Source organism: Rutidosis leptorrhynchoides, chromosome 3, assembly GCF_046630445.1.
Source record: "Rutidosis leptorrhynchoides isolate AG116_Rl617_1_P2 chromosome 3, CSIRO_AGI_Rlap_v1, whole genome shotgun sequence".
Taxonomy (NCBI): domain Eukaryota; kingdom Viridiplantae; phylum Streptophyta; class Magnoliopsida; order Asterales; family Asteraceae; genus Rutidosis; species Rutidosis leptorrhynchoides.
The window spans coordinates 625,962,829-625,976,270 of NC_092335.1; the positions used below are offsets into that span (position 1 = coordinate 625,962,829).

Genomic DNA, 13,442 nt, shown 5'->3' on the forward strand with positions numbered 1-13,442 from the left:
TCTCATACACTCAAAATCTCATTAAGGACAACCAGATTGAAATGAGATATGTGCAATCTAGCAAAAACTCTGCTGATCTTTTCACGAAAGCACTTCCAACTGCTATTTTCAGAACACACGTTCATAACATTGGCATGAGACATGTTCAAAAGATGTAACAGCTGAAGCGATGTCTACTTGAGGGGGAGTCAACTCCATGCTGCACTCTTTTTCCCTTAGCTAAAGTTTTTTCCCACTGGGTTTTCTTTAGCAAGGTTTTTAACGAGGCAGTAATTTATAGTTGATCTTCAACAAAATAAAATTGCTATCCAAGGGGGAGTGTTATAATAATAATAATAATATAGATATGGATAGTCAATTTTGGTGTATACATATAGTCAATTTTGGTACACAAAGTATGTATTTTTATATTGAGATTTTAGGCTATAAATACTCATGAATGCAAGCATTAAACTTGCACCATTTCTCACACTTACAAAGTGTTTCTTTCTTTCTCTCCATTATCATCTTTGTTCTTACACTTCATTATTAGTATTCTAAATCAAGAATCAAATCACTAAAGGTAGTTATAAGCCTACTGAATTATAACATCAAGAATCAAACCACTAAAGGTAGTTATAAGCCTACTGAATTATAACATCAAGAATCAAACCACTAAAGGTAGTTATAAGCCTACTGAATTATAACACTAATTAGTATAAAAAAAAAAAAAAAAACCTTTTATTTGACTCGCTTGAGATGAATAAGACCCGAACAACCAATGTATAACCAAATAAGTAAAAAGTGTCACTTCTATATTTAATATCTAATGTAAAACACCACATGAGGACAACATACCCGTTGCACTTACTCTGTCATGTACCACAAATAATCGGACAAACCTCTAGTGACATTGAGTTGCTCCAATAACCCACGTGTGGTATACTCATTATCACCATACGTTTCAGTTTGATCAATAAATGACTGCCAAGCAAATCCTCGCCCATAGATTTCATTTGCATCAGCAAACATTGTGACCATACCTATAATCACAATCACAAATAAATATCATCAATCAACTAATTTAATCAACTCATGTGTAATATGAGAGTTTTGTATTATTGTACGATTTCACGCTTTTTGGATTATACACGGTATTCTTGCAGTCAGAGTGGATCAGAGTGGATGCTGATAGACCATGGAGAAATATTGTACTTCTGGTTTAGGAGATTTATTGTTACGTAATCGGCTCAAATATTATTTGATAATAAAGTAGCACAATCTTCAGCCTTAAAGTTATAAACATACGCCTATAAAGACATCATATTTAAAAACAGAGCTCCAACTGTTAAGTTGCCGAATTAAGCAAATCGTAAATGAACAAAAAGGTTGTAAAAATACAACCTTTTGATGGTTTCCAGGATTGATAATAGTGGGATCACTATTTACAAAAGCAGGCTCGCAGAGTTTTATGGCTCTATGCAAATCTTTCAGATGCCCCCATTTCCGCTTCTCGTTTTAGCACTATAGATACAGAGAGGTTGCTCATAAATTTATAACTGATCGACTACGCAATCAATAAATTTTTATTGATGCACTCATCATGGCATATAAGAAGCAAAATATAAGTAGAGCTATATACAGGTTACCTAAAGAGGAAGTTATCAACATTTTTTTTTTTTTTTTTGGTCTTCTGAATGCGGCCAATTTTGTTTCATCACAAAATATCACCTTTTAGGGTAGATATTGGAGGGAATTGCCCATGGATTAACTGATATTGCAGCTATGTTTGCTCCATCCCCCTACTTGTGAAACAATTTCCATAATCAATACACTATTCTTATCAACAACAATATTCGATTTATTTATTAAGATAAACAATACACCTGATTTTCATGTACCTTTAAGAGCCTTGGAAGCAAATTAGAATGGTAAAATTTGCCAAACTTCACTGACCCTAAGCAAATAATGTGTGGTACCTGTACTGAATAAAGTTTAGATAGATTACTAAAATAAGTAAAATATGAAAGATAACGGGTGATAATATAACTGGTTGAAACTGTCTATGAAGCTAAAGTTTGTGGCTTGATTTCCTCGAAATAAAACAAAAAAGAAATACCTGATGTGTTTTGTCGAAACGAATTCCTTCTGTATAAGATAACTGGTGTCTACGCGATGAGACATTCGAGAACCTTCCTTCTTTATTACTTTCACGTGCTGTTCTTTACTTCTTTTCATGTTTTCCAGCTAAAGATTTTTAAAATAAAAATGAACTGCCCAAACTGATAGTAGTGTATCACTTCCGATCACACGAAACAAAGAGATAAAAAGACTAAACACACGGTGCATTGTATTTTGTTATGCAAAAGAAAGACGTTAGAGATTAGTTATCATCTACTCCTGCAAATTGACTCTTGAGAACTATATCTCTATCATGGCGTAACCGTTGTATTGTTATCTAGGCTTAAAAGACATAGAATGCCAATAACCGCACATATATATATATATATATATATATATATATATATATATATATATATATATATATATAGGTATAGGGGCAGGATCAATGGGGAAGTAACCAAACGGGGGGAAGCGGGGGGAAGCAAAATTTATTTTTTATTTTCGTTTTTTTTGAAATTTTTTTTTTCCGGCATCAAGATCACACGAAAATATGAACATTTAGAAGAGACACTTCGTGATGAATGTTATTATTTAGGCGGGAAAACGATCGACAAAAATAACATTCAAGATAATATTGTTCGTGGAGAATATGAACGTTTTTTTTCTTCATGTTTTGTGAAGTAAAATTTAGCCCGATTTAGAGTTTAGGGTTTAGGGTTTGGTGTTTTGGGTTTATTCCATAAACCCAAAACGCCAAACCCTAAACCCTAAACCGTTCGTGTTAAAAACTCAATCTAAATCCTAAATCTAAACCCTAAATCTAAACCCTAAACCCTAAATTTCTAAACCCTAATATCTAAACCCCAATAGCTAAAACCTCAAAATACGCTCGAAAAACACGATAATTGTTATATATTACTTCTTCGAGCGTTTTCCCGCCAAAATAAAAACATTTATCACAAAATGTCTCTACTAAATGTTCATATTTTCATCTCATCTATAATGTTCGTGAACAAAGTTTTTTCAAAAAACGAAAAAAAAAAAAAAAAGTTTTTGCTTCCCCCCGCTTCCCCCCGAATGGTTACTTCCCCATTGATCCTGCCCCTATATATATATATATATATATATATATATATATATATATATATATATATATAGGGGCAGGATCAATGGGGAAATAACCAATCGAGGGGAAGCGGGGGGAAGCAAAAAAAAAAATTCGTTTTTTTTGGAATTTTTTTTTTTCAGGCATCAAGATCACACGAAAATATGAACATTTAGAAAAGACACTTCGTGATGAATGTTATTATTTAGGCGGGAAAACGATCGACAAAAATAACATTCAAGGTAATATTGTTCGTGAAGAATATGCAACGTTTTTTTTCTTCATGTTTTGTGAAGTAAAATTTAGCCCGATTTAGAGTTTAGGGTTTAGGGTTTAGGGTTTGGTGTTTTGGGTTTACTCCATAAACCCTAAACACCAAACCCTAAACCCTAAACCCTAAACTCTAAACCGTTCGTGTTTAAAACTCAATCTAAACCCTAAATCTAAACCCTAAACCCTAAATTTCTAAACCATAATATCTAAACCCTATAAACCCTAATATCTAAACCCCAATAGCTAAAACCTCACCATACGCTCGAAAAACACGATAATTGTTATATATTACTTCTTCGAGCGTTTTCCCGCCAAAATAAAAACATTTATCACAAAGTGTCTCCACTAAATGTTCATATTTTCATCTCATCTATAATGTTCGTGAACAAAGTTTTTTCAAAAAACGAAAAAAAAAAAGTTTTTGCTTCCCCCCGCTTCCCCCCGATTGGTTACTTCCCTCTTAATCCTACCACTATATATATATATATATATATATATATATATATATATATATATATATATATATATATATATATATGTATGTATATATATATATATATATATATATATATATATATATATATAACAAATAATGTTGGACAAAAAGTGTATGATCAGTCGAACCAACGCCCAAATCAAAACGCAAGGCGTTAAAACTTACAAATTTAGGGGAAAAAAATTGGGACAAAATGCCAAAATCTAACATATAAATACACTAAAAAAATTCAATCGCCAAAGTGACTGACCTTGGTAGCCACTACATAAGTTTGACCCACCTGTAGCAGATAATTTACATAAATAGATGCAAGTATGATGATTACAATACGATGATGTGAAACAATTAGTATTAGAACGTACTTATCTGATAATACTTGCTAAGAAAGTCAAACCGTTGAGGCCAATTTGGAAACAGCCACACCAGCAACCTATCACTTGAATTGATAGATCATTATTTGATTAGTGGCTATGAATGTATTTATCTAGGTTACTGTATGCGGATATGAAAAAATCAGCAACTCCAAACAGCAAACTGAGCACACAGTAATGAAAACACTACTTCTTTTTCACCTCACATATGGTTTTTGCCATGTATTTATCTATTTAAGATCAATTTTCACAACAGTCTTTCTTCATAGTAACTTAACTTGTACAATAGTAATGGAGTAAAAGTCTTTTTAAAAAGGAGTTTTTCATAATCTAAACCAATATACAACAGTTATATATAAAAAGTAAACTAACCTTTTGGTGCTTAAGGTCTTCAATAAAGCCACTACAACTAACCTTTTGAAAGCTTTGACAAACACAAATAAACCTTCCAACTGTTGCTATATCTACAAAGTTACTCATTCCTTTCACTTGAGAAAGTATAAGGGTATCATTAAAAGTTATGTGCCATTTGACAGTGGACTTGTGTATTGCACTTTCAGCTCTAAAATAAATTCTTCATTTCTGAGTATCAAAATCAAATTGCAACCCTGCTGACAAACGTAATTCTTAGCCCATATACCATCCAACTCAATATGAACTCTCCAACGATTAACCTAACCAAACTTACCGCCCAAACCACTTAAAGACTCATCTCGCTCATGCCTACATTGACTGAATAAAATCAAACCTACAAACGTGCCCACCGTGACCACTTGACTGTTGCATTCAAATATTTAAAAAACGGTCATTTTACCGGATGACCATCAATGTATGACAAAAATTAGTCATGGTTTGACATCTAGTATACAAAACATCTCAAAGTCTGTACAATTTAACCATTTTCAATTTGTTTATCAATAGTGAAGAATCAGTAGAAAAAAATAAAATATATACCATAGTAGAGACTTATGATAGAAGCTTCTCCTTGAGTTAAGAGACATGCGGGACATTATAAATAAAAATCAATAATCAAAAATGTAGCACACAAATGATAATGTTAGAGGGTAGCATGCACTTGCTAAAACGTAGAACAACAATTGTACCTCAACTATATTAACATCGAGTCTTCATGCACTTTCCAATGGTTGATGCCATGACACTACACTATGCCCTGCAATTCCATATTAGGCCAAAGTTAATGAAGATAATCACAATGTTCCCTATTATATAATATATATAATTATAATATACATATAATTTTGATCTGATATGTACAAATTTAATATCAAACAACTAAAAACATGTACAATCCATGTATCCATAACAACAATGCAAACTCATGTCATTGCTTCAATATCATCCATGTAAAAAGTGTATAATACATTAATAATTTAATACGTCCAAAGTCAAACACAATATATGAGTAACCTAATGAATAATCTTAAATTGCCCATTTATATGATATTCAATTTAATTAATTACATAATAGGGAAGAAATACATGTCTCTATACCAAATAGAGATGAAGCACATATGGACTTTTGTTACCATTATCAACCCAATTATCATAATAATTTCCAGTGACGGTTATATATATATAATCGATTAACCTGATTATTGTAACCACGATTTATTCCAGTTCACATACTCGCATCTTTGATTACATGATTCGATAGACTAAACTAATAATCGATTAAAGAGTAGATGAACTGATTACCTGATTTATTAGAATTGACAGTTCGTTTATATTGCATAACCCTCGTCGATCTCCAAATTATCATATGATAATTTGATTCTTAGAATCGTTTGAATAATCTTCTCTCCTTCCACGATAACGCGAAATCTTACTGTTTAGAATCAACAGTTAAATCACTCGTCAAACAGCAAGATAGCGTATTCGATCTTCATAAACCCTAAAATCCCTAGAATGACTCCAATTGATTCTTTGATTTTGGTATGTTCTCCAAAAAAATTACCGATTTGAGAAGATCCGGAACAATTTGATAGCCATCCATATAATTTTGTTACATTTTGAAACCCCTAATTCCCGTAAGATTTAGCGTGTTGGGCAATTTTGTCCTTTTTATTGTTCTTGAAAAAAAGTTACGTAATATTAATTTCAAGAAGTAGATCAACGACTGTAATGATAAATTGTCTTAGATCCAACGGTCATGAAGTGTGTTTTCAAAAAATTATTACTTAATTTGGCTTTTGTTTTAATAAGTAGTGAGATGAGATGAGATGAGATGAGAAGTGAGATGAGATGAGATGAGATGAGATGTGAGATGAGATGTGAGATGAGATGTGAGATGAGATGAGATAGTGAGATAAGATGAGATGAGATGAGAAGTGAAATATTTTTGAGATGAGAATACATGCAGTTTTATAAATGTTTTACAAAATAGACACAAGTATACGAAACTACATTCTATGGTTGGATTATTAAACCGAATATCGTCCTTCAAGTCTGGTAGCCTAAGAATTAGGGAAATGGCCCCTAATTGACGTGAATCCTAAAGATAGATCTATTGGGCTTAACAACCCCCATTCAGGTTATGGATGGTTTAGTACTTCGAGATTATTATACAGACGAGAGGTTCTGTTTTGGGGATATTCTATGCATTAAGTTAACGTCGGTTACCAGGTGTTCAACATATGAATGATTTTGATCTCTATGCAGTTTGCGAAATGTCTGATACGAGATGTGTTATAAAAATGAAATCTTGTGGTCTATTATTATGATTTAATAATATGTAATTAAACCTATAACTCACCAACAATTTTGTTGACGTTTTAAGCATGTTTATTCTCAGGTGATTATTAAGAGCTTCCGCTGTTGCATACTAAATTAAGGACAAGATTTGAAGTCCAACCTTGTATAATATTGTTTAAAAACTGCATTCGAAGACTTATGTTGATATGTAATATTATTGTAAACCATTATGTAATGGTCGTGTGAAAAACGCTATATTTTAGATTATCATTATTTGATAATCGTCGTAATATTTTAAAGGTTATGGTTTGCTTTAAAATCGAATGCAGTCTTGGAAAAACGTCTCATATAGAGGTCAAAACCTCGCGACGAAATCAATTAATATGGAACGTTTATAATCAATATGAACGGGACATTTCATTCAGAGTCTCTGAATAAACTTGGTTCGGAATGAAAATAAGTTGTTTGATAATTATATTGAATAAACGATATGAAATTGGTACAATTACCTTATTGACGTGCTACAGAAATGAAAAATTCAGTACACTTGTTTGTTAGGTGTTCTAGATATGATTTGAATAAGATATTATAGAAAATTTATGTCCTTAATGGTTAAGAGAGTGTCTCAACTCTGAATGATTCAACATTGCTAAACCATTCAGTATCATATATCATTTAGATGTTAGAAACAAATGCGTTGAACGCTTATGCAGCATTCAGCGTTGAATCATTCAGTTAAGAGGTAAACAAACACACTGCGTGTATGCATGTGTAGAACATTAAACATTTTGAAATTAGTTCATGACACATATATGATTAAAATAACTATGTTTATGTGCATTAAGCTTTTATTTCCGAAAAATTTAACATTATAACAACCCAAACAAGAGAGACAACATTACCGTAGTAAAAAAAAAAAAAAAAAAAAAAAAAAAAAAAACCTAAACAAACTAACCCAACGAACTAACTAACAACGAGCCTCATCAAAACACACTTACGAAAACGAAACCAAACTAAGCAAAACCGAGCACCATACAAACCTAACAATTTGTCACCAAACAAATTGTTACCTAACAAAAGAGAAAAACAGTCTCATGAAACAAACTAAAATATCAACAATCTTTAGGTGTACTAAATTGTTACCAACAATCTTTATGTGTACTAGTTGTTACTAACCATCTTTATACTTTTATGATTGTCATTAGTAAAATCTATCTATTTTAACTATAATTATTAGTTAACTAATATATATATATATATATATATATATATATATATATATATATATATATATATATATTGAAGGGATCCAAAAAGAACTACGGGTGGGAGAGAACCCACGGAACTCAATCTATACAGAATTCGAATACGAATTATGTACTAGTCGCGACACGATGAGCAACAACCGCGACGCGATGAACAATAGCCGCGACGCGATGAGCAACAGTCGCGACTCGAGTTTGAGCCCAAAATCTGTTTCGGTTCAATATGCAACTTCAATTTGCAACAGATTGGGTTCAATCTGCACACAGATTGAGCTCAATCGATTGAACCTAATATGTGTAAAAAAATATTTTTTTTTAATTTGTAAGTTCAATCTGCTGCAGATCGAAGTTCAATCTGCATGCAGATGAAAGCTAAGTCTGTAGATCGAAGTTCAATTTGTGTTAGTTCTCTGGGTTCTTTTCTACCTTTAGTTCTCTCGGGATCCTCACCTTATAAGTATATCTATGTGTATATTGATTGATTTATTGGTTTATAAAATTATAATAATAGAAGGTCAATCATAAAGAAATTTAATCGTTGACCATTTGAAAATTGTTTTTCCTTAATTCAATGAATTCAAACAATAGTAAAATTCGAATAATATACAAATTTACATTATACACGCACTATATAATCAACAATGTCGTCATTTACATTTACTTCACTTTAGACCAAAATACTAAATACTCAAAATATATTGAAACAATGTCGACATCCTGAACTAATTAGCCCTCACTCTCTTCTACTCAAAGTATATTTACAATTTTACATACAATTCACCGCACAAATAAAATTAAAACATGAATATGAAAAGGTTAATTTTTATTCTTTTACTCCTACCAATTTACATATGTGCAGAATGCACTTGTGATAAATCAATCGATAATGTAGATGAAAACAAGAGTCGAGCATTGAAGCTAAAACTAATAGCAATTGCTTCGATTCTTGTTGCGAGTGCAATCGGAGTTTGTCTTCCTTTAATAAAATCTTTTAAACCCGAAAGCAAAATCTTCTTGAGTGTCAAATTTTTCACAGCCGGAGTGATTTTAGCGACGGGTTTTGTTCATGTGTTTCCTGATGCAAATGAAAGTTTAGAGAATCCTTGTATTGGTGACAAGTTTTGGGGAGATTTTCCGTTAGCAAATTTATTAGCAATGTTGGCGGCTGTGGCGGTTGTGATGGTTGAAAAGACGATGACGAGTTGGTTTGATAGATCGAACGACGGAAAAATTATTGTTTATAATGACGATGTAGAGAAACAACATGGTGATGGTGATCATGTGCATGGATCGCATACTCATGCATATTTGGGCTCATCGGAGGGTTTGTTACATCATCGGATTATTTCATACGTATGTACTTTATTTTTATGACTTGCTTTAGTATCTTTTTTAGATTGAATTATGAATTATAAATTATGATTATGCTAATGCTAATAATGTATAACTCGTGTATAATTTCCCTAGCATTATATTTTGCATTTAATTAATTGATTACTCCTAAACAAGTATAATGAAACGATAAATATAAAATTGACTTATCATACGATTTTAACTAACATGACATAGGGGCATAAATTAATAAAAACCTTTATATCGTAAATTCACAATTTAATCCGTTCTAATTTATGACTTGCTTTAGTCTGCATAATCAAAAGGTTACATGAATTGCATTCATGGATATATGCAACATATTATATGTCATCATATGTGGTGATCATTCTAGAATTTTATTGCTATTAAATTAGTGTAAAAAGATTTATGGATATATACGTCCAACTTAAATGCAATTTAAAATAAATGTAGAAGTAAATTTCCCTGTCAGATAGCAACTTTTATTTTATTTTGGCATTTTATGTTTCCTCTTTCTGAAAACTATGATACTCAAAAAATTTCCTAAAAGGAAATTTAATTTATTTACTTTATTGTTTCCATTTTTATCGGGTACATAAAATAATAGTAAAAATTTATTTACCATGAAAAACGTTATTGATAAAAAGAAGTTAGGTGAAGGATCATATCGAATATTAAATATGAAACTTAAATAGTAAAAAAGACAAATATTTATTAAAATTCATTAAAGATTAAAGATTTATATTTATATTTTTACATCATATCTTATGTTTAGATAAGAATCCTTAGATGTTTTTGTTTACTTTATATATTTTACACGTATAATTGTGTACAATATATTTTACCAATCTTGATGTATGAAATTAGATAGTGTTGTTCATATTCTATGGAACAAGATAAAAATTGTCAAATGTGTTGCAGGTGTTGGAGGTAGGAATCATAATACATTCAGTAATAATTGGTATCTCATTAGGTGTTTCAATGAGTCCAAAAATAATCAAACCACTTATTGTTGCATTGAGTTTTCACCAAATGTTTGAAGGCATGGGTCTTGGAAGTTACATCACTGAGGTACTCAAAACACTCATAAATATTTTGCTGCTTTTTTTTATATTTTATAAAATAGTATCTCCAAAAATACAACAATTCACTTCTAGTAATTACTGCTAATTTTCAGGCTCAGTTCAAGATCAGGACCATCGCCACCATGTCCACATTCTTCTCTCTTACGACACCTATTGGGATTGTTTGCGAGTTTTTACTCTCAAATATATACGATGAAAATAGCCGAACGGCTCTCATTGTACAAGGTGTACTAAACGTGGCTTCAACAGGAATCCTTATCTACATGGCACTTGTGGACTTTCTTACTGTGGATTTCATGAAATCGAATATTCAGACGAGTTCAAGGCTTCAAGCATTAGCATTTGTTTCTATTCTTGTAGGCATAGGCTGCATGTCTCTTTTGGCCTTATGGGCATGAACTATTATATACTCCGTAGTTGTTTTCTAGTTTTCGTTTAATTACTTCTTAATTGAATGATTTAGCTTTGAATGCTGAATGATTTAACATTTAATATATTTGCTTCTGACATCTGAATGACATGTGATATTGAATGGTTCAGCATTCAGTGCCGAGCCATTTAGAGTTGAAATATTCTTTAACCATTAAGCACCTAAATTTTTTTGTAAAATTCTCTTCAAATTATATTAAAAATTCTTATTAAACAATATGTTTTCTTTATTAATGCAAACAATTAATAAGATAATTTTACTCAATTTACATTTGTTTATTATAAATGATATCAAACACATCTTTGTCATTTAGAACCAACTCATTCAAAACTTTTAAATAATTCAAATTATGAATTATTCAGCGTTTGATCATTCAGTTTTATCAAACGCTCGGTTAGATTTTTTAGATTGATCATGAGATGTCTTAATTAGTGCATAAATGAAGATGTCAAGTGTATAAAAAAATGCTCTTACTTATTACTCTCATTTCTTGTTTTTGTCACAAATCGAACACGAATACGGCAAATTAATTATTGAAACAACCCAACCCGTATTAAAACCGGCCCATAAAAAATTTTCCTTTTAATACGCGTTAAATAATACTTTAGGTCCCATTACACAATTTCCAAAACATATTTGTTACCAAAGTAAGTTCAACGAACTTAAAACATACATTAATAATTTAAACTCCTTAATACAATGGTTCATTAATTAAATCGTAAACCGGTTATAAACATTATGACCCGACTAGTTACGTTTACACAAAACCGAGCATGGTGATTTGGGACTACGCTACCCAAATCCTAATCAAGTCCAAAAGCAAGATCTTCTAAAGCAACCCAGCCAAGATCTCTAATTCCCAAGCTTACCCGAGCCGCCAAGCATGCGAACCTATAAAAATATCAACAACGAGAGGGTAAGCTAACGCTTAGTATAACGACCCGTCAAAATCGCTATTGACGCGGCACGTTAATCATTGATTCCACAGTGAGGTTTTGACCTCTATATGATACGTTTTGATAAAATATTGCATTCATTAAAATAAGTGACTTTCTAAACATAGAAAGTTATAAACATGTGGGCGAGTGCTTAGGTATAAGCAAAACCCCAAAATACATAAGTCTTTAATTTACAGGTTGACATCACAGTCCAATTATTTATTACACAGCGCAGTTTTATTTTGAATGCAATAAACTTTGTACAAAGCATGAGAGACTCCATGCAGGCAACAAGCACATCACAGCGGAAGCATTCTAAGGACCTGAGAATAAAACATGCTAAAAAGTCAACACGGATGTTGGTGAGTTATAGGTTTAATTGCTCGAGTCATAAACATATATAAAGATAGACCACAAGATTTCATCAAAAGTTTATCAATAGATTCTACGTAACAGAGCACCCTGGTAACTAAACTTAACGCTATAGTGATAATTACCCCATTCGTTTTAATACACGCAAACCAACGTGTCTTAAACTCAAATAACATACGTCCGTTGAAAGGCTAGCGCTCTAGCTCGGACGGGGATGTCAAGCCCTATGGATCCATATACAATTATTCGCGCCCACCAGTCCATATCCTATGTACTGGCAGCTACTAGTTACCAAAGCTAAGGGATTTTCGGTTTAACTCAGTGTAGAATTTTGTATGTACTTGTGTCTTATTGCGTTTAAAATAAATTGCATGTATTCTCAGCCCAAAAATATTTAAAGTATTTAAAAAGGGAGACTATAACTCACAGTTCAATATTGCGATTCAATATTGTAGGCAAATTGCGTAGACGTAATGATGGTAGACGACTGTATGGTTGGTCTTGGATTCAAGAACAATACCCCGAACAATACCCAATATTTCCTTATTTTAAAACGGTTTGAAACCCGAATTAAAAATACCCTCGAATATACTTTATTATTATTAAACTTAAAATTAAAATTATAATTATAATTAAAATTATAAAATAACGTACATATATATTTATGAAATATTTCGTCGAGCAAAACTGACCTTTTATAGTACTTTTCGATTTACTGTAGCTCATGCGATCGCATGAGTTTTCAGTGTTTTTGCCATGCGATCGCATGGCCGCCTTTTCTGTTTTTGTTTGCTAGTTCGTCGACAGCAAATAGTGTTTACTGTAGCAAATAGTGTTACTGTAGCAAATAGTGTTTACTGTAGCAAATAGTGTACTGTAGCAAATAGTGTTTTACTGTAGCAAATAGTGTTTTACTGTAGCAAATCACTGTAGCAAACT

At 31.7% G+C, this 13,442-nt stretch overlaps 1 protein-coding gene and 2 long non-coding RNA genes across 4 annotated transcripts; 1 reads left to right on the forward strand and 2 right to left on the reverse strand.

Moving 5' to 3' along the window:
• Window positions 1-706: 706 nt before the first annotated feature.
• On the reverse strand, window positions 707-1,777 carry LOC139898982 (uncharacterized). Its single transcript, XR_011777236.1, has 3 exons — window positions 1,629-1,777; window positions 1,384-1,503; window positions 707-1,289 (listed from the first exon to the last, which is right to left on the reverse strand). It is a non-coding gene; the product is annotated as an uncharacterized lncRNA (long non-coding RNA).
• Window positions 1,778-1,913: 136 nt separating this feature from the next.
• LOC139898983 (uncharacterized) lies at window positions 1,914-6,415 on the reverse strand. 2 transcript variants are annotated; one of them, XR_011777238.1, is made up of 6 exons: window positions 6,065-6,415; window positions 4,721-5,519; window positions 4,340-4,407; window positions 4,228-4,257; window positions 2,099-2,226; window positions 1,914-1,958 (listed from the first exon to the last, which is right to left on the reverse strand). It is a non-coding gene; the product is annotated as an uncharacterized lncRNA (long non-coding RNA). The 2 variants fall into 2 exon arrangements; XR_011777237.1 differs by having other exon boundaries at window positions 4,340-4,413.
• A 2,711-nt stretch (window positions 6,416-9,126) lies between these two features.
• Window positions 9,127-11,161, forward strand: LOC139902323 (zinc transporter 5-like). The gene is made up of 3 exons (XM_071884963.1): window positions 9,127-9,678; window positions 10,600-10,749; window positions 10,856-11,161. Exons 1-3 carry the CDS (start codon window positions 9,127-9,129, stop codon window positions 11,159-11,161), a joined length of 1,008 nt encoding a protein of 335 aa, XP_071741064.1.
• Window positions 11,162-13,442: the final 2,281 nt, after the last annotated feature.

Coding starts and splice junctions, on each gene's coding strand:
- LOC139902323 (XM_071884963.1), top strand. CDS start 9,127: ATGAATATGAAAAGGTTAATTTTTATTCTTTTACTCCTACCAATTTAC. Junction 9,679..10,599: donor ATCATCGGATTATTTCATAC/GTATGTACTTTA, acceptor AATGTGTTGCAG/GTGTTGGAGGTAGGAATCAT. Junction 10,750..10,855: donor TTGGAAGTTACATCACTGAG/GTACTCAAAACA, acceptor GCTAATTTTCAG/GCTCAGTTCAAGATCAGGAC.